At 36.9% G+C, this 25,863-nt stretch overlaps 1 protein-coding gene across 7 annotated transcripts in view; it reads right to left on the reverse strand.

The window, feature by feature from the left end:
- The window catches only part of LOC132260460 (RNA binding protein fox-1 homolog 2), a 43,504-nt gene that overhangs the window by 9,789 nt on the left and 7,852 nt on the right, over positions 1-25,863 (reverse strand). For 3 of the 7 annotated variants that reach the window (XM_059758582.1, XM_059758578.1, XM_059758584.1), the window contains exons 2-8: positions 20,575-20,748; positions 20,345-20,488; positions 16,234-16,542; positions 16,041-16,094; positions 12,099-12,191; positions 2,118-2,172; positions 200-244 (exon numbers count right to left, since the gene is read on the reverse strand). In XM_059758582.1, the coding sequence (XP_059614565.1) occupies positions 200-244; positions 2,118-2,172; positions 12,099-12,191; positions 16,041-16,094; positions 16,234-16,542; positions 20,345-20,488; positions 20,575-20,748 (874 nt within the window). The remainder of the gene's footprint in view (positions 1-199; positions 245-2,117; positions 2,173-12,098; positions 12,192-16,040; positions 16,095-16,233; positions 16,543-20,344; positions 20,489-20,574; positions 20,749-25,863) is intronic. The other 4 variants (XM_059758579.1, XM_059758580.1, XM_059758585.1 and 1 more) reach the window with 4 other exon arrangements.

The raw sequence follows: 25,863 nt of genomic DNA on the forward strand, positions 1-25,863 counted from the left end.
AGCATTGAAAAGGTTATAGGACAAGGAAAAGGTGGAGAGACAAGCAGTTGTTTAGTGCTCTTCTATAAATCCACAAGACGTTCACAAATTTAGTCAATTCATCGTTCACAAAGCATTTTCTTTTATACAATCTCTTGCTTCTCATTAGTGAATTTTTTTTCTTATTCTCTTCCTCATCAGAAGCAATTTGTGTGCTCACCCAGAGCAGTTGGAGCTGCCACGGTACCTTCTTTCGTCAGACAAACTGTGAAGTTGGGACGAAAAGAAGAGAGACACTGTGAATTTTCTATCATAATTTATCTACAAAATCAAAAAGGAAGAGTCTATTGATTAATAAAACACGTGCTTTCAATATCAGCTAGCTTATCTGTCTCTGTTTACTTAAACAAAAAAGTATATCGATAAACCTCCCAAAGCAACATCTCGCACTTCAAGTGTGAATTCATATTAATAGAGAATGAATGTTAAACGATAAGACAAGGTCAGTTACAAAGCTAATAAAGTTATAAAACAGGGAAGTAGTAAAAGAATTTCGAGTGAAAATTGTATTTGCATTTCACTATTCATGTTTCTTTTGTGTATTGTTTAATAAGACACGGAAATTAAACTCTATATAGACTAAAGGAGGGGAAACTTTCTAATAAAATCAACCCCTTTTTTTCTCTCCAAAACCAAAAACGACGGCGTGAGCAAAATGTGTGTTCTTCAGTAACAAAGGAAGTCTGATAAGCTAACATTGAGTAAGAGAACTTTTCCACAGAATTCCGTCTCTATTTCTGTATTTTCCTGATAAAATTCAATTATATGTAGCACATTTTTCACACAACCACCACTGCACACGATTGACCTTTCCTCCTCTCAGCCACTAACTTTAAGTGATTCATCAGAAAAACAGTCATGCTCACCCAGTGAAAATGTAGTGAAAATAAAAGAAGTCTAGAATAAAAAATAAACTCGCAAGAGAAACTCTTTCCGCTCTATAGATAACCTGAATGCGAAAGTTTTGCTCTTTCTGACAATTCTACTTATTTGAATTTCAAACTACGGAATCGCCACGGAGAAGAGTTGGTCAGGCAAGATAGACTTGGGTGTGTTTTGACATGAAGCAGCCTCTCCTCGCCGAACAGAAAAGGTCCAATTTTAGTCAGTGAAGTTTGAACAAGTCAAATGCAGAAATATGTATGAAGGGCTGGAAATAGTCTGCATGGCTGCTAATAATGTGTTGAAGTTGCTTTTCTCACATACAAATGAATAAAAGAAGCGAGATTGTCCGAAGCACAGATACGATTCAACAAAAATGTCTTTCTTGCTATCCTTATCGATTTTTAGTTCAAATTTCCCCCATAATGTTTAAGACCTGTTCTTAAACAACTGAAGTCAGTTCAACGAATGTGAGAGAAAAAAACCTTTTCAGTACATGCAAAATTAATCCTTAAAACCGTTACAATATCTAATAATCTCCCTGAATTCACTTAGTACATAATGCACGAATTATTCATTCATGAAGATAAAACCACCTACTTTTCTTTTGAATCTCACTTAAATTCTACTTGAAAAATTCTCAACATTTTCCTAAACAGTTGTGTTCCATCCTTATGTTGTATCTAATTTTCCCACTGCATTATTTGTTAATGCCTTTTCACCTGAGCGACTACAAAACACCCCTAATTGCCATGTTTTTCCCCATAACCACCCTTGTAGAGGCAGAACTTCCTCACTATAGCCAGGATTTGATGTTCTCTCTTTTTTGCACTGTGTCCCCAAAGGTGTTTGCAAACAGAAAAAGAGACTCATATCGCTGTTTGGAACATTCACGAGAATGTTCTGAGTGCGCTGTCATGTGTGAATAATTTTGCGAGCCACTGTGGACTCATTGAGTGAGAGAAGAGAGCCTTTCGGCCAAGCAATAAAAGTGGAAGTCACAACAAGAAGAGACACACATTTTGCTTCTACACCCTCTCTTCTGTTTCTCTGCCTTCACCCACTGTTTGTGAATTACAGCATATTTTTTCATCCCCTCGGCATTCCCCAACATCATGATTAAATGGTGCGGGGCCACCGAGGGAAGGAGGCAGAGTTTCGGAATGTGCCAATACAAGAAGCGGAAGGAAACTCACCATTGGGAACTGTTGGCGTTTTCTTCGTTTGCACTCGTGCTGTGGCATTGTTGACCTACATATCGGGATGAGAATCACATATTAGAATATATTGCAAGTCCTCTGTCGTCGCTTCATAATCTCTTATCATCCATGCAACTTAGTTACTAAAATTTGTGTGTAAGTGTTTGTGTGTTTCTTACATTTTACATCAATTGTCTTTTATTTCTCTGTGGCAAAAGTTTATCTACAGTTTCACTCTCTCATGTTTTGCGGAATGGCCCTCAATTGAGAAGCTCATTTCAATTAACTTTTTTTCCTTTCTCATACTTTGAAGGATCAAAACTCTGCAATTGTGGCTTCATTCCGTCTGAGAGACAGAAAACTGTTTCACATCTTATGTGGTAAGATTTTCTCATTAACTTCTCACACACACTTGAGTGCATCTCAAATTGTCCGGATTGCACTTCTTATGTAAACTTTTGCACACTTTGTAAAAGAGAGAGAAAAGCATCTCTGCTTGCCAAAAAAATTATGGGTTAGAATTGAGACATCAATTGCTTCCCTGGAAGTTTAATTTAATTAACTCTATCATTGCAGATGTGACTGGATATTTTCACTGAGAAATCATCGTTATTCATTTGAATTGAAATGTCAGGTTAACAAATTAATTTACTGTCCCAGCGCGACGCTGTCAATTTTCTCATTTTAAATATCCATTCACTCTGTGTTTTCCCTACAATTTTGCTGTCGCGACGATTTTCGTGCATGAGGCAAAAATTTATATTATTCACTCAATGGCTTCCGCATGAATATTTAAATAGAGCTCACATGAAACATTACAATCATGTCTGGGGTGTAAATTATTGCAAATTGCCGACAAAAAATTAAATATTCAACATGTGTTTCAATCAAAGATTTGCAGCAATTCTCCACCCTTACGAGTGAGCCAAAGAATATTCATTTCTTTCCTCAGGATAATAAATTCTTTTTCACATTTCTCTCCAAAAGTCGATTATTATAAAGTTATACAGTAATTATAATCAAAGATATATTGACAATACGCTTCACGATGCAGCTTAAAATTAATAAGATATACAAAGTATATAACATACATTATCTACAAATACATTCATGAGATATAATTTTTCATAATCTTTCCAAGAAAATGAAAATAAAACTGAAAATAATGTCAGTCAAAATTTTTGGCATTTTATCTCTCACTGAAGTCCAAAATTTAATCACAAGTAAAGCAAAAAAAAGTGATCTAGTGAAATAGGATTTTAATTTAAAAAAAAACGGCATCAGTCATTATTATATTAGAAATTAAAACAATAGATAATACAGATTATCAAATATGGAAGTGTAATTTGATGTAAAATAAATTCAAAAATGGGGGAAATTTGTGGGGTGTGTGAAAGAATTATTTGTCAATTTACCTCAACCCAATTAATTTATCATTGTAAAGGTGTTGAATAAATTACACGATTGCCATCTAAATTACGTTCAATACATTTGTCATCTAAAGAGAGTAATAAAAAGCGATGATTTGGAAGCTGATGAGATATTAAGAAATCAAGTGTAACAACGAAAACAACCCCGAAAACTCCAATTTATCGCCCACTCGAGGCACATAATTGAAAAGTGCAACTTTAGTCTAGCAAACATTTGAAAACATGTTCATTATCTCTGCACCACAAAACTCGAGGGAGGAATGCAGAGAGATTGGAAGCATGTGGACAACAACATTGGAATGACTGCTTTCAAAATAAAAAAAGACAAACAAAAAACAGTGGAAAACTAATTATGTTGTCCTCATGAATGTAGGAACGAGACATTAGCCAAACCACATTACGCAAAAAATCTCATTTCTCTTCATAAACATCGTTCTGATGTGAAAAATGCATAATTGTGGTTGGTGAGAAGTGATTCAAATGTGTCGGAAAAGTGCATTGAAAAAATGTCGCGAATATGAAAGCCTTTTCCATGTGAGTTCGCAATAATAATTTTTAATTCATCACTTCTTTTGACAGACGATAAGGAAAAGTGTGGATTAAATGTAAAACTGAAATGGTACAACAAAGTGGCGCAACAACCCTACAAGAGCATAAGTAACAATCATATTTATCCGCATACAAGATTCCATAATTTAAAAAAAGAACACTTTTCATATATGGTCTCATTATAGCATCTATTATTATTATTTGTAAGAAAAATTATTGCAAGTCCAACAAGTTTCCAATCTTACGTGAAAAGCTCTAGAAATGCAACTTCTTTTCATATTCCATGGGAACAAATTATAAAAGGACAGTGATATAATAGAAAAGAAAATTACATTGGAAAACATAACAAATTGGCGGTTACGGTTTGAGAAAAACATGTTTACTTATTGAATTCGAGAGGTTCATCATTCTTTTCGTTAAGACATTTCACTCATAAAAGTGTTTTCTATATAAAATTTAATTATTTCAGGATTCATTCTATACTCTACTTTAAAACTATTTACGTGAAACTTTGCGCAAAACTCCGCAAGGTCTCAAACTAATGATAAAATTGATCACATTTTCTTTTCTTTCGTGTTTTTCAGTGAAAATTTTCCAATAAATACAAGAATTGTTTCCTCTTGCAATAATTAAATGATTAAACGAACTTACCAAGTGAAGTTCTATCATAATTGTACGAAGCTCCTCTTCCGAGATGATCAACTTTGTAGTCCTTCTACTCCAGCCGATTTTGCACACGTTTCGTAGATAATTTTGAAAAATTATCCGCCACTTATCCAACAGTGGCGCTGGCGCTGCCACGAATGTCATTATTTTAAAGTTGTATAGGCCGTAACAATTATTTAGGGTTTATAAATATAGGGAATTCTGGGTGGGTATGATCATCTCGGAAGAGGAGCTTCGTACAATTATGATAGAACTTCACTTGGTAAGTTCGTTTAATCATTTAATTGTACTCCGCTCCTCTTCCTCGATGATCAACTTTGTAGATGTTCAACGCGATGTTACGGCCGCGAAAGATAAATTATATCCATGAAATTTGATTATTGATTTTATATTTCATAGATTAACTTCAGCTTAGATCTTATTTCTAACAAGATTTTTTCTTTAGAAATTCATCCCTGTAGGATTACATTGGCAAAGGATTCCTTGTTGTTTGCCAATGGTAAGTTATAAAACTTGACGAAAGTATGTGAATTCATTGTCCACCCAGCAGTCTTTTTAATCACTTCAATATCTAAACCCTTTCTATTTGCCGCCGAGGTGGCAGCATGACGTGTAGAATATCCCGAGAAAACAGTAGTGTCGATCTCACACTCTTCCAGGACATTCTTAACCCAATGACTGAGAGTTTGGGCGCCTACTAATTTATGTGGACGTTTATGTGATATAAAAAGTTGTTTTTCTGCGCCTCTTAGTTCATTTGTTTTGCTCAAATAATGTTTAAGAGTCGACGCCACACATAATTTGGGTTCTTCATTATAGAATGGGATGATTAATACAGGTTGAGATCGGCCAACACTTGACGTCTTGATTCTCTTTGGAATCCTTATTTCAATTCTCTCTTCGGTCTCTCTAATATCCTCGATATTTATCAATGAGAAAGTCTGCATTCGATGTCCCGTAATAAGAGCCAGGAGGATTATCAATTTAAATGATAGATCTTTAAGAGTTAGTTCCGCATTGATGGGTTTCTGCTTATATAGCTCTAGCACGACTTTAGGATCCCACGTACTATCGTATTTTGGCTTACTGGGCCTGATTCTAACAACTCCTTTGAAGAATCTTTTTAATCCTTCATCTTGGGCCAACCAAGATCCAACTATCATCGATAGGGCTGATCTATATGAATTTAGCGTACCATAAGAGACTCCCTTGTTAAATTCAGTAGTTAGAAAACGAAACACACTTTCAGTATTCGTTTCAAAGGGGTCCAAATTGTTGTCTGTGCAGAACTCCCACCATTTTTTCCATCCTGTGTTGTACTGCTTCCATGATGACTCCGAAAGAGATTGTAGGACTATCTCATGACTCTCCGACGGGATTCCTTTCCTCTCGCAGCTCTGCTTGACAAGACTCCTGCCACCAGGGTAACTCCTTCCCAAAATTGCATTTGCCTGTCGACGGAAATGATACATGTATCAGCTTGAAATTCTAATAGGTCCGAAATAAGCATCGATTGGAAGATCGGAAACCATGGCTGAGTTGGCCAGTAGGGTACAACAACGATCCCTTCGGCTTTATCATGCTCGATTTTTTGCAAGACTCTCAATATTAGAGAGAATGGAGCAAATGCGTAAAAGAAATAATCTTTCCAGGAAATTGTAAATGCATCTACTGCTATCGATTGAGGATCTTTCTTCCATGACACAAATTTCCTGCATTTTGCATTTACTCGTGTTGCAAAAAGGTCAATCTCAGGCTGTCCAAATTCCGCGACAATGCAATTAAACGCTGAATTCGACAATTCAAACTCTGTGTTAGAATGTAATTTACGTGATTCTGCGTCAGCGTCTGCGTTATCTTCTGAGCTGATATATGATGCGAAAATCCATAAGTTTCGCTGCTCGCACCATCTCCAGATGTTCTTGGCCAAAATGCTTAAATCTGTCAATTGCACTCCGCCCATTCTGTTGACGTAGGAAATTGCTGTAGTATTATCTACACGCAAGAGAATCTGACAGTCTCTTTTATCCTTTGCAAAGCATTTTAGTCCAAAAAATACCGCTGTCAACTCTAAGAAGTTTATACTCTCTTGTGTTTCACGATCAGACCAGAAACCACTTGCTCTTTCTTCATTGTAAATAGCACCCCAACCTGATTTGGAAGCATCCGTGAAAATTACATGATCGTAAGACGGATATCTGATGGGATTTATGCTTAGTGAGCCCACAGTTGCCCACCAGTTGAAATCTTCAACCACCTCTTTATTGATAGTTAATCTTCCTTTGTAACTACCATTGCTATTCAAAAGAGCGTTAAATTTTAACAGTTCACTGGCCTTGGTGTAGACCAAGCCGTATTTAACTGCCTGGCAGCATGATACAAGAAAGCCTAACGTTTCAGCAAATTTTTGAATGCGATACGTCTTATTTTCCTTGAAGTTACTCGTTAAAGAGACAATTTTCTCTCTCTTTGCCTCTGGAAGTTCAACTGACATCCTCCTTGAGTTGTAAAACACACCGAGAAATTTGCAGTATTGTGATGGTTTCATCTGGCTTTTCTCGTAATTAATTACGAGACCCAACTTGGTCAGGATCTTCTCAGCATTCGTCATATTATTTGCGCAAATCTGAGACGATTTTCCCATTATTAGAAGATCGTCAATGTAAATGACTAGTGGAATCTCCAAACTTCGCAAATAATAAGCCACGGGCTTCATGATTTTTGTAAAGACGAATGGGGCTGTACATAGTCCGAATGGCAGACACGTGAATTGATAGAGATTGCCATTAAACGAGAATCGTAGGTATTTTCTATCCCTCTCATCGATCGGGAGTAAATAATACGCATCCTTCAGGTCTATTGATGCCATATAGCAGTTCTGCGTCATGAGTTTAGTGACAGTACGACCGTCTTCCATCTTGAAATGCGGAGGATCAATAAATTGATTCAGTTGTTTGAGATTTATAATAAATCGATACGAGCCATCAGGCTTAGGGACAAGAAATATCGGAGAAATAAATTGCCCCTCCTCCGCAGAGCAAATCTCAATTGCAGATTTTGCTATTAACTCATTAACGGCTAAAGTGATATTCCTGAATTCACTTTGAGAGAATTTCTTCTCATTTGGCGGTCGAGGTTGATGTACATGGCGAGAAAATGGGATTCTGTACCCATCTAGCCAAGAGAGAATTACTTTATCTGAAGTAATTTCACTCCAACTCTCATAAAAGTCTCTCAACCGACCAGCCCGATGACCTACCGTCTCTAACGCCGGCGTCTGGAGTCTGACGTGGTGCGACTCTTCTCCCTAGATTTGTACTGGGTCTGCTTCCTCGACGAAGTCTGCTTCTTTGCCCCGCTGGCCGCTGTCGAAGTCTTCTGCGTTCGCTGATGCTGTCGCTGCGGGGCTTTCCAGTTTTTTGTGCGTGGAGTCGACTCCTTGAGATCCTTCGATGCAGCCTGGAGAGTTTTGGTATTCTTGATTGTCTCCTCCAGTGCATCACCAAACAGAAATTCTCCAATTTCTGTTTCCTTCAGAGTATCTCGCATGGAAGCACCCACATTTGCCACAATCAGGGTCCTCCTGATTAACGCCTGGTCGTGCTGTACATCAGAGATGATTTTATTGGCATCGGAAAGAGTCTCAGCGAGACTCTTCCATTCCGGAGGTTTAGACGTCACCACCACAGAAAGCGCTGTGGCGATTGCTGACAAGGCAGCAGAAAGCTTCTCTTGGCGTTTCACAATTTGATTGTCACGTGAAACGACTTTCTCAGACATAGTAGCCTTCACAACTGGGTTCAGTTTTGATGGCTCGAATTTGCCGCAGTTCTTTGGCGGAGGATACTTTGCAGTTAAGATCTTGAGCACATCATCTGGAATTCCCTTGCCAATGATTTCATCCCAACGCACGGCCATTTCGGGAAAGACTTCCGGAGCAGAGTCTTTTTCCTGGTAAAGACGCTTTCCCAGGACTTCAATAACTTCACCCGCGGTGAGAATATCAGCCTCATCGTTGTCGATGATAGCCAGATCTGGTGGAGGATCTTCCTCACTCTTGTGAGAATCGCTTTCAGCCTCATTGTGGGACTGAATTGAAGGAATGTCGTCCTCCTTGCGCGACCTGTCGGGGCTCTCACTGCTGCTCAGCGAACTCCTGCTCCTCGTCCTGTGTCTGGAGGTGCTCCTAATCCTGCTCCTGCCCCTTGAGGTGCTCCTGTTCCTCCCTAAGTTCATAGGAAGAGAAAGAATTTAAGGTTACCTTCAATTCTGAGATGTCAATGTAGACGCTCTGAGATGTCAATGTAGACGCGAGATTGATGTGGGCAGGAGACGATGCTAGCCTTGCGCATCAATGAGAGATATCGCTCTCAACCGGAAGGTGCTTCTCCTTCGAGTAATGACTCAGAAGGGACGTGTGATGCACACTTAAGGCTATGCTTATAGCCTTTAAAGCACGCTCAAGTGAAAACTAGAGCTTTCCGGGGACACAGTGAGCATGGCTCACCTCAGACAATGGCTGTCCGGAAGCATAAAAAACAGTAGAGCAGACCGCGCCTGGCTCAATAGCTTTTTATGTGTGTCCAATGCGCTGTGGTCAGGGCATGACCTGACCACGATGAGTGAAAACTCATCTTTTGGCTATCCGGAGTGTGGTGTCATAACCTCACTTTAGGTGTCTACAAAGAAGCAGAAAGTTTTAGTTCTATTCTTACCGTGACGCTTCTGCTTCTTCTTCCGCTTTCTCTCCCTCAGCTTCCGCTCCATCCTGTCGAACCGCTTCGCCAATTTCTTGATTTCTTGCTCCATTTTCGAGAGCAAAATCACGAACACGTGTACTTTATTCAGCACAAAGCAAAAGAATGACATTAGCGGCAGCGCCAGCGCCACTGTTGGATAAGTGGCGGATAATTTTTCAAAATTATCTACGAAACGTGTGCAAAATCGGCTGGAGTAGAAGGACTACAAAGTTGATCATCGAGGAAGAGGAGCGGAGTACAATGTGCAATTATTATACTAGAAAAGTTTGAAAAGAAGTTGTAATTTTGGCACTTCACACACATAATAGTGGTTCTAATTGCAACAATCCATGCCATAAATACTGACATCTCCTACACAACAATTCATTAAATGATAAACCCTCGAATCCACTTGAGAAAACGGTCATTTTCTCCCACTTTGTTCTCCTCCGCCAACTTGGGAGGTAATAAATTTTCTTACATTAGAAACACAAAAAGAATTTATCATGAGGATAAATGAGAAAGTGGATGGTCAAGAAAAAACTAAGAGATTCGGAAAGTTAGGGGAAAACCCTCGCTCAAATCGCTATGTCAAAAATTCAACAGTCATCTCTTGATCAACAAATATTACACAATCAATTGTTCATATCCTGATCCATAAAGAAAAAAAAATGTATATATATATATATATATATTAATAACGTACGATTTATGATACGGCTCTTGAAAGAATTAAAAAGTCAAACGCAAAGAAGACAAAACTAAGAAGAAGTTACCAAATAAAACATAGAAATAATTACATCATTACAATATTCAACCGATATAGATTCTTATTATCAGTTGCGGTGGTAAGATTATATTGTAGATACATAGAAAAATATATATAGAATTAGCGAGCGATTCATTCCTTCAGAAAGAAATTAACGATATATGTAATATTAAATTAGAAAATTATTACAGGTAATACAGAAGATGAAAACTCATCAAATATTAATATACTTTTGCGCATATTAAACTAAATCTCTCTCTGGTAAAATTACAGAGATCATTTCGCAATACAACTTTTTGGTAATAAAAAGAATTACAGTGAAGGTTTAATTTTATTTTTTAGATAAATAAAAAAAAAAGTTCTTCTTGGTAGTATGCTTTTTTGGCTTAAAAATGATTTTTCCATGTCCAAATCTCACTTCTTACCTCTCACAGAGATCAAAAACACCCCCACATTGTATCGTTATGGCTTTTTCGTTTTTCAACAATTCGCAAGAGTCGCATTAAACAATTGGAAATCTGTCTGATTCACTAGAGATAAAGGTAAATGGTTGAATTGTTATAAAGTAAATCATAAGACACGTGTTTTTGCATTAAAACTAATATTGCCTCGTCACTTGACAGTAATCCTACCTAACATAAGAATACACTTCTCGCTTACATGGGATTCGCGCAGAAGAATTACCAAAAACAAAATAAGAAAATCACTTAAGTCTAATGGCCAGACAATAGAACAAAAATAAAAGAGGAAGATGAAATTATTGTAAAACAAATACGGTTTCTTGTGCGTTCCACTGTTTTGGTGTTAATTCATACAGAAAAATTCCACTAAATTACTTGTTCAGCCGAAGAAGGGGAAATTGAGCAAATTCTTGGCGCATTTTACTTCCTCTCTTTTGCCCCATTTCACCTTCACCCATGCTGCATATCTTTCTTTTACCTAATGTATGTTCTTGTTGCTTTCAGTTCTGTAGTATTTTTTTTTATAAGTCTATATAGCAAATTGTTATGCATTTCCTCATACACATTCGGTCAACAAAGAAAAATTCTCATATCTCGGTATCAGTTCTTAATGGCTTTCTTTGTACACACAGCTTTTGAGAAACAACAAAAAAGTCTTAAGTAAGTGCTTACAATCTACCTGTTTATGGCATTTGTTGCAGTTTTCTCTCAATGTCATCTTACTTTCTAATGTTCTATATTTTGCATCACTGATACACATAAAATGTACAAAATATTTTTCTTTTTTGACTGATTTCATCAACATCAAGACAATTTGATGGCTCCGTTGAATGGCTTTCAAATTATCTTTTGCCAAAAAGATCTCCCAAAAACTGGAGCAATACTTTTACAAACTCAAAAAGAGTGTATACAGTTAATGAATTTGGCTTTTGACTGCACTTTTAGGACTGCATGTCAACGCTTTGATTAGACTAATCTCGTCAATTTCAATGTGTGACATCTCCGAAGAAGGGAATTCCAGGAAATCCATTAATTGAAATGACTTTAGCATCTGAGCATGACTCCACTAACTGTATACACTTCATTATATCACTCGACAAGTAACCAAAAGTTGCGAAATTGCATAAAGAAACATTTAGGAGATACACGGACAAGTCCATCGATATAAAACGTCAAAATCATGATTCTCTATAGCATAAACAACATTTTCTCAAGAGGAGGTTCAGGGAGAGTGGATTGGAAATATTTTGTAATCTATATGTATCACAGTGAGTAAATTGATTATATATAATTATATGGTTTGTAAAAAATTTGTATTCATCATTTCATTTTGAGATAAGAAAAATTCATATTATCATGCACACCTCAATCTTGCGCCCCTCAACCACAGTGCCGTGAAGACGTTCGCGTGCTCGCTCCGCATCGCTACTATTAGCGAATGTTACAAAACCGAATCCCTACATGCAAGGACAGAACAAGAAACATGCATTAAAAACAGCGTCCGCTCAAAAACAACGTGCAACAAAAAATATACAACCGACCCTCATCAAATATGTCTCTTTTTAGCTATTTTCTTCTTCTTCTCATTCATCAAATATTTATCGTCAAAAGAATGTATTAAATAATAAATGGATATTTCGAAAACAAGAATGAAAAGATAATCACTTTAGGTCATTTTTTGCTTGGTAGATTTCTGGATAAAAATTAAAGGAGAATGAAATACTTGCAAACAGTCTTAAAGACTCTCATTGCAGATCAGAAATTAAAGTAAGAAAAATTGTTGAAAATCAGGGGAAAAGCAATTGCAATAAGAAAATTGATTGATTCCACATCTCTGTCAATTGATCCGAATCAACTAATTTTCAACTCTTTTCTGTTTACTCTTTCCAGGGGGGTGGGGGGTCGGTTCTTTGACAGTAAAAATTAAGATATAGCAAATATATATTTCAAATCTCTATGAGTAAAGTCAATGTGAAAATGATTCGATAAATCTGTCATTTTTCATTTAAACAATCTCGTCGAAATTCGTAAAAAAAGGAGGTAATCTAAATGCAGAAATATTAGTCTCAGAGCAATTGTAAAATTCTCTTTGCATCCAAATATATAGGATATATCAAATATATATTTGTAAGAACAAAATAAAGGACATCAAAGTGTTACTTTTATCCATATTCCAAAAAAAAATTTATAAAGGCACGAAAAATCATTCAATTATCTCTTGATCTTCCCTCGCAAAAGGCTTTGCAGCACAACTAATACACAGATGGAGAATTATACTGCGTCATTTGCAGTCATTCACAAAAGTGTGTGAGGATCACATATTTTGCTTACTAGTATTGATCGCAGCGTTTAATGCAAAAGTACTGCAGCTCTGTCACAGTTTAACAGTTCCTCGCATTTAGTGCTTTATTTATATGGAAAACTCAAAATGGAAAGTGAAATTGTCGTAAACGCAGGATAATACGAAAGAATATTTCAGATTGAAAATGTAATTAGAGATAATTGGCAGAAATAATCTGCAAAATAATAATTCCTTCTCCATTCATTTATGTATAAAAATATTGAAACAAAATAATACAACAATTAATTAAACTTCACATGATCTTTGTTTTTCAAATCAACCGAATTGAAGGGTTTGAGTATTCGAGTGGACGATTCTAATGACAATTTTGTGCTTCTTTCACTTCCACCTGCTAATCTGTAGCATTTGCAGTACTCGTTATATACAGAAATGAAAAAAAAATCACACTGTCGATTATCAATTCAAAGCGTTTTCTAATATCAAATTCCTCCAAAACCACTAAAAGTCTGACAGTGTTTCGTCCTGAGGCGACTTTCTATTTAGAAGAAAAATCTATTATGCCATTCGATTTGCGATAAAGTGCACACAATAATTGGTGTCTATGATATTGATCCAAAAATACAACGTGGTCACACACTAATGCTGCAGACTGTTGAAGTGTTACTTGCATCATCAACAAAAGTCAAGAGGGATGTTTACAAATGAGCAACAAAATGAATTTTTACAAAATATAATTGTTGGGGAGAAGGGAGAAATTACTGTGAAATTCTCACTGTATCTGTGTCAAAATGTCAAAGAAAAATCAATGATTCATTGAAAACAAAATCATCTCGCGATGGAAGTAGCAAGAACAATTAATTATTTACAACAGTAATTACGCCAAAAAATTACTTCTTCTCTCCATCATGAATATAGACAACAAAAAGTCCAATGCGTTCAAGATAAGAGAAATATATTATATCTCGTCAACTCAACACAACATTGAGCATATCTCCTTAGACAAGAACGGTATAATAAAATAGGATTTCAATATCTGTACATTTAGTGAACAAATAAAAAAGGAATTTTGAAAGGAAGAATATCAAATTATTGCAAACTCTATCATTTCAGCGTTCTCTCATTGTGGTTAAAAACTAAATAAGTACATTGAAGGATTTTCACTTCTTTCTCTCTAAAGGCAAATTTGCTTCAAGGGTCCAAAGTAAAAAGAAATTAAGAGCAAATATAAATTTGAATCACACTGGATTTCATATTTACAACCATCTGAGAATCATTCAAACAAATCAACGTTCTTGATGAGCATGTCTTTCAGTGTTTGTGTGATCAGACAAAAAATTCATATATAATAGAGTGTGTAGCAAACCAATTAAAAAAAACAAATAATAAAAACAGCAGTGTGTTCAAAATAATTACAAAAAGGATTAATAGAAGCGATTAAAAACAGTAATAATCAAAGATAATTACTAACGAATTACAATGATTGGGAGATGAAAATTAAAAATGATAAAGTTAAAAGTTTGAGTATAAAAAATATATCCTAATGACACAATGTAAAGAATTGTATTTTGGAATTTCTAAGGTAAATAAATATATTAAAAAAAATCAAAAAGGATAGCAGAAATATAGAGAAAGAGTTTGGTAAACAGACATTAACTAGTGGAGCAATTAATGTTGTGTGTGTCTTGTCCAACTAACAAATTATTAAATAAATGAAGTTAAAAATACTTTCAATATCTAAGGAAATAAATTCATCTTTAGAGAACATTACCATAACACTTTGAGGGCCATTTGTCAATTATTTTAATTCAATATATTGTGCATTCGCATCAAAGCTTTTACAAAAAGCACAACTAATAGGTATTAAAATGTAATATGTTCAAAGATTTCTTTTTAATGTTTCATCGTTATTGCTTTTCGAAAAATTTATAAGGCAAAAAATAGTAGAATAAAAAAGAAAATTGTTATTTGTTTCCTTTTTCTGTATTATTATTATTAATTTTCGTTCATCAACAATAGAGGAGAAAGTCTATTTAGGAATAATTATATGATAGCCTGTTGAATTTGAAAAAATTGAAATCAAAAGATTGTTCACTTTTTTAGATCTTTGAATGAATATTTAATTTTTTTTCTCTAAAAATGTTATATTGATTCAGTGAACAACCTTTTGAAAAGAAAAAAAACTGATATGAATAAAGCAAATTCACAGATTAAATGTTATAACAAAACTCTTCTTCTCTCTGAGTAATTTCTCTTTGTTATTCTAATAAACAGTGACTCTTCATTTTTCAAGGTACACCAGGATAAAAAAAAACTATATATGAAAAGATAAAAGAAGATCGTCTATTCATGGGTAATTCATTCACTGAGATAATAGAGAAGTAAAGAAAATACAGTCAAAAATGAACTACACCAAAAATATTTCTTATTGCAATTTGTTTTCAAGCGATTATATATTCCATTTAAATGTATAAAAAATATCTCTTTTAAAGAAATCAGGTTGCGCGTGATTTTCTTATCGAACACTTTTCCTAATCATACTCTTCACCTTATCGACTAAAAGACTAACCAGCTAAATTCATCCCTCTGTGAAGTTTACTCACGCGCTCAAGTGTTAAGTCTTTAAGATTGAAGTGAACTGAGAAGATGAGTGGGAAGTTTGCCCCGCACACCAACAGAAAAGGCAAAGGTATACACAAAAGACGATAAACTTCACAAGAGAGAGAATTATCCTGACCAATTATTCCTGCAGCATCGTGAGGAGTGTTTCTTGCTAAATTTACAGCACAATGGCAGAAAAGAAAACCATCTCACTCTATCTCATCACAACTCCTCATTGGACAGACAGACAACCAACCAATCTAAGGCCCTGCCAAAGCTAAATCCTCACACCTAAATTTTCGGGGGGAGATATTTTCTAAATATATGACAAAAAATATTCTCACTGAAAGAGATAAAGAATTAGAGGTAGTGAATGATGATAGAAATCTATCCAAAAAAGACATACCTTGCTTCCGCGCTCATTGAATATAATCTCAACATCGAGGATTGTTCCGAATTGCTGCACAAAAAGAGAGAGAAAGAAAAATCACACAGAGAAAATTAGTGAGGAGAAAAAAAGCCATGCTCAATGAAATGGCCAAAACTTGTGAGTCAAGACGGCGGCACAAGAATAAGACAGGATGTGTGGCCATACTCACCCCAAACATTGCCCTAAGATCAGGATCTCTGAATCTGAACGGGATATTCGACACGTGGAGCCGCTTTGGCTGGTTCTTGGACTGATCCGTAGCCACAATCGCGGCGCTGAGAGTCGTGGCGCCGACGGTCGGCGCCAGCGTAGCCGCGGCCACCGGAGAACTTAGAACGCTGCTCAGCTGCGGCGGCTGAGTGGCCGTAGTCGCAATTGGCGCAGTACCAACTTCCGTCGTTGCCACACTTGTTAAACCAACTGTCGTGGCCGCCGCCGTTGTGACTGAGTCCGCCTCTGTTTGCTGCAAAAGATCGGACTGAGCCGGTTGGGAAGTACAGGGAAAAAAAAACAAAAGCACTATAAATGACAACATCCACACACTCGGCAAATTATAAAAAAGCTCTTGTCAATGTAAATTCATAGAAGATAGTAATGTGGAAGAAAGTGTGGCAAAAATGCACACACAAAGTGAGTGGGCTCAATTGTAAATAAACATTCGCAACATGCTACAGCAGATAAACACTGTGGAAACATCTTTTTCTCTATAAACAAATCCATCTTGAGTGATTGCTATTACCAGTCAAAATATGCATTTGCAACCACATTCTCAAACTCACAAATGTGTGCAAAAGATGATTCTTTGAATACCAAATTGCATGTAAACATTTCCTTCCAAAGGAATGGACTTTCGTGCTTTTATGGTGATAAAAAAATACTTCGTAGTTTTTCTAATGTAATTAGGCATTCAAATTAAATTTTCTACTTAGAATTATATTATTGTAGATTTACAATATCCTCAAACATATGCAACAAACAGTCATGACTAATTTAATTCCGTTCACTTGATGTATTCTTCCTTCCAATGAATTCAGTTATTGAGTACAATCAAGTGGAAGAGGATGAAAATACAGTCGAAAAGCGAAAATAGCATATTTTCAAGTTAGAATCGAACCCTAAGTTCTAAGCTTCCTTTGACACAATAAAACCATACCCATGAAATAATAAATATTCCGCAAAGTATATTAGGTATGTAATAAAAAGGCGAAAGTGAATATATGGTGAGTAATGTTTGAGGAACTTGTCAATTAATGATTTAGTGAATCATTAATTGATTTTACTTTCCTCACTGCGTCAAGAACTCTGTCGGTGGTTTATCGATTTTTCCACACAAACTGCGGAAGGTTGAAAATTTCGGCTCACGGGAAGATCGTGAAAATTTCCTCCGGACGTGCAGAGAAGTGTGGGAAGCCCAATTCAATCGAGAGGGAGAGGGTGAAATACTTTAGGAGCACTTTATTGATTGTTTGAATATTTCAGAGAAAAGAGTCAAGCGAGAGTGAGAGAGAGTCTTGTGTGTCCAAAGAACGTGATATAGTTGAATTTTCGAGTAACTTCCACTAAATTTAATGTCTGCGGCCCTCTTTTCGCCCTCCTGCTTCATAAATGATGAAATGCACTTCCACCCAGTCTGAAATCTTTATTACATCCTTCCATACAGATTGAATTATGATCTTTTCGGGAAAGAATTCATGCTTATGCGAAACTTGATCGTGAAACATCTCATAATTTACGGTATAGTTCCGCTTAGAAGTCAATGAAAACTTTTACCAGCACCAGCATGTTCTTGGCATGTTTCAAAACTATCTCAAGTGGCCTTTTGAACTCAATATCCAACAAAATTCGGTGCACAAAAGATTACAAAATTGGATTCTTAATTTCTTTCAAAATGCCTTCGGGCGAGACTATTTATTAGCTGGCATGAGCTTAAAAGTCACCCTGGAAATCCAAAATTCATGCTACGGAATTTTTGCATGCAAAGGGAGGCTCGCGAGCAAACATTTCGGGTGCTTTTTCTCGTACGCGCTCCTCATGCCATATTGAATTGTCGGCGTGTGGAAAGAATACACACACACACAAAGACATTTTAAAGAGGGATAACGCATATTTGAGGTGAAAATCGACGAAAAACAGATGAAATTCAACACACACATATGCCACGAACTCTCCCCGCGTCTCTTTAGTGGTTTGGATGAAACATCAACTAATAAATTATTTATTCCGTAAACAGAACATTTGCTTGTTTGTGCATATGTTGAGTCTATTTATAAACTAATTTTAACATTTGCTCTCTGGGCAAAAGTCTAGCTTTCTCTTTTCCCTGAAACTTTTCACCATAAGTACACAAGTTTTTCCTCATAATTGCAGCACAAGTCTACATTTTTCTGAGTCAACTAGCAAACAGACTTTTGCAGTGTCACTTTCAGAACAAAGAAAAGATGAGAGAAACTAACCAATTTTACCAGAAAATGTTGTACACGGTTTACATCAGTTTCCCCCTACTTAAGTATCCCTTCAATAGCATTCAATAAAGTTAGAGTAAATCACTCTCGAAGCTTCTATTGGAGAGAAAATTGAGTTTCACGAGGAATTGACGGTGTAGGAAAAGCAGCAATTGATTTCGGATTAGCCATCTCAGCAGGAACAGACACTAAGCGAAAGAGGGTATCATTTGAACTCTCCTCAAACATTGAATTTTTAATGAAAATCCCCAAAAGGCTAAGCCCCAGAAAACGGAGAAAACTTTATTCCACCCTCTTTGATGTCCCAAACTCTCTCAAGGCTCTCAAGAATAATAGGAAGAAATTACGCTACTTGTCTGGTGAGGAAGTCAATCCATTGTTATTCATTATTCCACCAACCTGCACTTCGACAAATTCAATTACAAATGAAGAGCCTCTTAGCGTGATATATCACAAAGATTAGGACTAAAAATAAACCATACAACATCAAATCAAATGTTACTGAAATCCAACAATTAGAGCTCCGCTAAAGCACAGCTATATACTGTGATCGCGCAGGAATATCAATTTGGAAAACAGAAAACTAATTTATATAGAAGTACGATTTAGAGTCGCCCCATAAATTTTACTCAAAATATACATGTACACTGTAACACATTTGAACACATTTCACTTTAGAACGAATATGAGACTGAATCATAGATATTAAAAACTGAAATTCAAATTTAGAAGTAAGTCTTCTAGAAGAAATGCTCGATAATGGTACTCTAAAGTTCAGATGTTGAGTATGTTATAGAGAAGTTGTTAAATTCCGAATTGGCCTCAAAAACTCAATTTCTCATGAACGCGCGTAGCTTTCGCGTGCTTTTGCCTTTGCTCCTCTCCCACGTCGCTGATAAATCAATATTTTAGTTAGAGTTTTGTTCACAGTTGAAATTAGGATCGTTTCGCCTCATCTTTCCGTGTGAAAAATGATATAGAGATAGGAATTTAAATTTCACTCATTAAGGAAATACTTTTGCCTTTCTTTGCCGCTCTCGGGGCTTTTAACAATGACAATGGGATGAGTAAAAGAGTGGGAAATGAGCCACCAGTTGAGGAAAGAACAGGTGAGTGTTGGAAATATGATAGCAATTGTGTTTTAGTGAGTTTAGCACCGGGTGAAATAATGAATACGAGAGTGTCGATATTAACTGCACGCGTCTGTAAAAGTGTGAACAAGCGACAAAGTCCCTCATAATTTTCTTTTCACCCCTTTTTTCCTTTCCACCCGATAGACTTTCTATTTCTTGCGCGTCTACAAGTTAAACTTTCATGTACAATCTCTTCATTCACAATCTCTCCCTATACTTTTGCTGGAGAATATAATTAATTTTTAATCATCTCATTTCAGACATTGTGAAGATGGGGCGAAAAACGCCATTCCATCTTGCCCACCCAAATCGATTATGTTGCATTTCACAATAATTACCGTCAACTCTTAATTAACACATAGAAAATTGAAACACGCCACATAATTCAATTTAAATCTACAAATTAGCTCACATGCAGAGAGAATCATTTAAGGGAGACGCACCAAGCAAATTGCCCAAACATTCTCAACACAGGATGAGCTAGGAATATTGTGTGAAAATTCACGCAATTTAATTACGACACCAACATACACACTTCAGGGAAAGTTGTGCAAATGGATGAAATGAATTATAGGCAGTGGAGTGAGGATTTAAGATGACTACAAGAGTCACAACCACTCGAGGAAGCCAACAAGGAAGGATATAGCCAATCGCAAGGATCGCATGAAGAACTTTTGCGACTTACTATACTGACAGTTTGTTGTTCAATTCCATTCGCTATTGTGGCAACTGGAAGAGGTAAAGGAAGCGTAGGTGGGCCAGTGGATGCCGGTGGACCAGGCTGAGATCCAAGGAGTGGTGGACTGAATTGCTGCTGTCCACTTGGCTGCTGCGAAAGTCCGTGAAGAAACTTATACTCTCGGAAAACTCATTACACACCCCTCAAGGAGGCCATAATTAAGAACACACACGCACCTGAGATCCTGGAGTGGGCTGTGACACGATAGAATCCGTCTTGATCTGCGGCTGAACACTCTCGGCGCCACCTTTCACTGCCACCGCCACCGAGATCCCTTCCGCAGTCACCGCCGGGGTCGGTGGGAATCCAGGGGCCGTCGGGAAGGGCCCCACCCCCGCTTGGACCATGTGCTATAAATAAGGAAGAAGGAGAGAAAACAAACATGAGCATTCATCATCATTTCACAGTTAACGCATGTACAGGCGTATATAAATCAATGAAAGGACTTCTTTTCCTCACACTGAGAAACGCGAGAAATTCCTATAACACTTTCTCCTCATTCAGAAGCTTTTTTCTTCACCCCATCAAGTTCAGTAAATACTTTTGAATGGACGGTCAAGCGTATCAACACAAAGAAAGTTGTTCTCATGTGTACTTAGTGTAAGATAGTAAATTGTCACACACATCATTAATCATGGTATCAATAATAATGAATTGTGTGTAAGGATTTTTCAAGAACACAATTTCTCTTATTGTATGATGGTTTGTATTGGGAATGAACATGTTTGCAGCCTAGAGTAAGTAAAGGTAATTATGAAATGCCACGAAAAACACTGGTCAAACCCTTTTTCGCCCAGTATAAATTCAAAACCATCGCATAAATGGTAGATTGCAAATGTTAAGGTACATATTTGTATGCCGTAACATGAACACAAATCAGAGTGACACTTCTCCCAATTTTGGGTTAACATTTTAGAGTTTGTTCTAAAATTATCTCGACATCCAAATCACGTCAAGTACATGATAAAAAGTGCCCGAATCTGTAAATCAAATCAGTGAAATACACTCTTGAAAGAATGAATTGATAAAGACATGATGAGCTTGAGGATGTACCCAAAACCGACAAACTTGTTCCTCAATCCTAATGAAGTTCCACGTCAATGTTTTCGTCTAATTGAGAGCCCCCAGCTCCACATGTGAGCCTTAGTTAAATATTGATGATGGGTGGGCGCTTAAATTCTCCATTGAAGTCCCCGTTTGTGTGTGTATGTGTGTGTGTGTGTGTGTGTTAATCCACCGAACGTGTCCTGAAGGATTTATATCTCAGCAGAAATTGCCTGTTATACCATCGCCCTTTTCACTGTAAAATATTTATATAGAGGGTGTCTCCGGCGTTGTATTTATCACTGAAACAACCTTGACGATATCTTATGGGAAATCTTGAGAAATTTCTGCTGAGATGCATTGATTTTTTCTAGCTCATCCATCGACAAGGAAGGGAAAGGATAGATCCCGTTACATGACTGATGGCGACTTATTTTACCATTTCCCCACACCCATTTAGAAAAACCACCCACACTCGCCACACGTGAATATTTAATCATGTGCTCATGTCCGTTCCACACTCGAATTAATGGCCATGGGTGAAATCAACGTGAGTCAATAGACCGACACCTGCAATGAGGGTTGAAGTGTTTGATGAAAATGCACCACCCACTGCGAAAACCACCCATTTTCTCACTCCCCCCCAACAACTAAGCATCGATCCTGGCAGAGTGGAATTTCTCTGTGAAAATTACTCAATGATGTAATATAATTTCAGGTACATTTTCCGCACATTTTCCCCAGCATTCCGACGCTCTTTGCCACACACAACGCCGCGCACACACACTTCTCCCCCCCACCCGCCATTTCCAGGGGTCGTCGTGACGGATGTAACATAAAAATACACTGCTGAAAGTCATTTGCATCCACCCATTGCAAATTGGATGTGAATTACTTTAATTGATGAGACCATGAGAGACTGTCTCATCATGTTAATCAAAATGATGTGCAGCATGTGGAGCTTTTTCGGTAAATTTAGCCACACGAAGTGCTCTGCAATTCTTCCCCCCCATAAGAAAATTGATCACAATCTGTCACATTTTGCACATAATTGATGGTGATATTTGCAAGATTTAGCGTGAATTGATTTCACTTACTCTCCACGTGTGTGCCATTGAGATAAATTGACTTCTTCGCTATAACACGCAAGATACAATAAAGAAGAAAATGTTTGGTTAATCTTTTTTCCTTGTTGTTGCCCAAATCATCAATGGACAATGAAATATTGAAGAAATTTCCGGAATGACGGTGAATGGAAAAGCCATTTTTCTTCACTTTCGTGTCCTCTTCGCCTTTGTGTGTGCTATTCTGAATGGAAAAATGTCACTTTAAATGTCTATGGCAAATTATTATATGCAATTCTACGAGAAAATTGATTATTTACTTCTCAGTAACGAAGTAATTGCTGTGGGAATACATTGCTCTCAAAGAAATCCACCTTCCCTCTGATGACCTTTTCTTCAAAGCGCAACCCAATAACGATTTGGCAATATCTTAAATGTTACAACATGTTGTTTATCGCGAAGAGATTCAGCGCGTCGTTTGCTCAAAATGAATCAACTAATTGACTGAATAACAAATACAAAAGTCAAGAGACAGATATGTAAATGATGAGTTAAATGCTGTGCAATGCTTTCGAGACCCAAAAACAAAAAGTCGTGTTTTTGGTCCATCTTTTTCTACATTAATTTTCAACCCTCTTTGTGCGTTAAAATGTTACGATGCGCGCGACTAAACTTTTGCCATTGAGTGTAATTTGGTGGAGGATTTATTAAAGGCAAAGTGTCGCTCGCACTCTCACTCGACTCATCTTTGTCTCTCTACAATCCACACAGCATACAGAGCGGTATAACAACAAAGGGGAGTGATTCTAATCTCCATGGAGAGTTCCCTCTCTTGGCTTTTTCATCCAATTTGGCACACACGGGGTGTTTGCTCCACAATGTATTCCGCTCGATGACTCTCCACGCAGAATTATGAAATTCACTTAAACATCCATTCATATTAAGAGAAGATAGGTATGCTTTTTTGCGCACTAGAGAGATGATTTCGCCAGTGTGGGCGTTGGAAAAACAAAAAGATGATACCATGTCAAGGATGAAAATTGATAAGTTGACGTTATTAAAAGCTTGAGAGGGCTTTTTTGTCCCGTCCTGAATTTTAATGTCCGCTTTATCTCCCACGACCCTAAAAAGAGGACATTTTTGATGCGAATGTTGGCATATAAAATGACACAACATGTATTATCTCAGACTTTAAGCGATGCTTCACTATTTCTACCTCATGTCTGTTGCGTGCGTTGAAAAATGCTTTGTAAAATATTGTCGTTTGGCATATTAACATGCCAGCGGGGGCATTTTTCCACATTTCTTCAACCTCACACAGCGTCTCCCTGTAACAACACGATCTGCTCTGAAAGCGTCGGAAGATAGTCTTAAGACGTGGCATATAAAACGATTTACAAGACACTACAATATGACATATCAATTGCTCTCCAAGCACTGTTTACAGTTTTAAAAATGAAAATTTTGAAACCAATAAATGTGTTAAAATATATTGCAGTTGATTTTTGTGACAAATTTAATTCATTATCCTTTAGGATTGATCTAAATGGTTGAAATTTTTGATCGCTAAACTTCAGGAATTCACTCTTTCTTCGCACTAGAGCCACTCGCATAATACATCATTTTAGGACATCGTCCCACGGACGAAACATTAGACAAATTTATCGATCTACGCTATCGGGAGCACTCTCGGTCTCCCATCATATATTTTATTGTCTTGACGCTTCTTTCGTCTGGTGAAGTGATGTGTAAAGTGTCGTTCTTTCACGAGAGTAGACGGAAAAATTCACGCTGAGAATTTTCTCCCTCTTGGCCGTGTGTGACATCAAGTCACAAATGGAAATTCTTTCAGTCTCGGTAGTCAGTCGCAAAAGTTTCTGTCTCTGCGCGTTTCTTTCCTTCTCGGAGATAGTATGTCCGAAAACTTTTTCCGGTTATCATCCGCAGTCTGAGAGAAGAAGCAGTATGAATTTGAAATCGATTGAGAAGATTGTTCTCTGAATTGTCAATGAAGAAATTTTGATGGCAGAACGAAAATCTAATAATAAAAGAGAACAGAAAGTTTTCTATGTCAGTAGAAAACATTATCGAGCAATTCGACTGTTCCTCTGACCAGAATTGCATGGTTATGTACTTCACTGTAGGTAGAAGGAACCGCACGTTGAATGTATTAAAAGACCATGCAATTGTAGAATTTGTGCCAAAAATTTCCCCATCAGCTATTTTTGGGTTCTACAACACAGGACGGTTTGAGAGAAATGTGAGTACTCGAATTGTTTCAAAATGCACTCTATCATGTGCAGCGAGACATGAAATAATTTTTCAATGTCTCACCATTACATGTGCGGATTGAAGAGAGTATTTTTGGGTAAACTTAGAGGATCACTGTATTCCTTACATCTGTGCGCCCCGTTCTCTAATTAAACTTCTATTGTTCGTGTCGAAAGCAATTTAGATTTGCCAGGCAACACTGTGAGAATTGCCTTCAATCACACGTATTTTCTTGTCAATTTTCCACTCCCACCACTTTGCAAGGATTATGGCGCACAGATTGAAAGCAAATCAGGAAGAAAATAGACGCAATGCCTTGGATGAAGAACCATTAAGGAATTACATGTACAAGATTTGCAATCGTGAGGCTAACAATTGTGAAGCAAGTAATGTTTTCAGATCATAAATCACCAATAAATTGCGGTCTAATGTTTATGATGTCACTCATTCAAATTTCGTGATGTTTAGACATTCATAGTACATACTTTTCAAATTGCACTTTGGCAAGAATTAATCATGAGTGACGAAGAAGATGCGCTGTTTTTGCCTTCAGTGGATTTATGAGACAAATAAAAGCATTTTATCTAGAGTGTATTTCAAACAGACTTCAAAATATATTATTTTATTTGCTACTCCAGACATTCATTTTCTAACCGAGAGAAAATGGGAATGAACAGAGCATTTTCTATGGTGCTGCAATGTATTTTAGAACACACTCAGTTTCATCTAGGAAGACAGTTAAATCAATTAAAAATAAATTTTGCCAATTAATGACGCAACACTGTAATTGTGAAGATCTTCCATCACTGCATTTGTGGTCTTTTATGCTACGGCTCATAGCCACTGACCAAGATTATGAATTCCAGTGCGATAGACGATTGAAATCCCGGGACTCTGCTGGAGAAGTGCACGCTCAATGAGGAGTGCGGATGTTGGGCATAAAGTATAAAACTTCAAGAGTGTCAATGGTGGATGCGAAGCGGAAAGCGCTTATTGAAGCAAAATGCGACAATTGAATCACCAATTAATGAATTGAATTCATCGCTCTCTATGAAATAAATTCCCCACTGGCTGGTAGTGTCCGAA

The sequence above is a fragment of the Phlebotomus argentipes genome, unplaced genomic scaffold (genome assembly GCF_947086385.1).
Source record: "Phlebotomus argentipes unplaced genomic scaffold, Phlebotomus argentipes genome assembly scaffold_18, whole genome shotgun sequence".
Taxonomy (NCBI): domain Eukaryota; kingdom Metazoa; phylum Arthropoda; class Insecta; order Diptera; family Psychodidae; genus Phlebotomus; species Phlebotomus argentipes.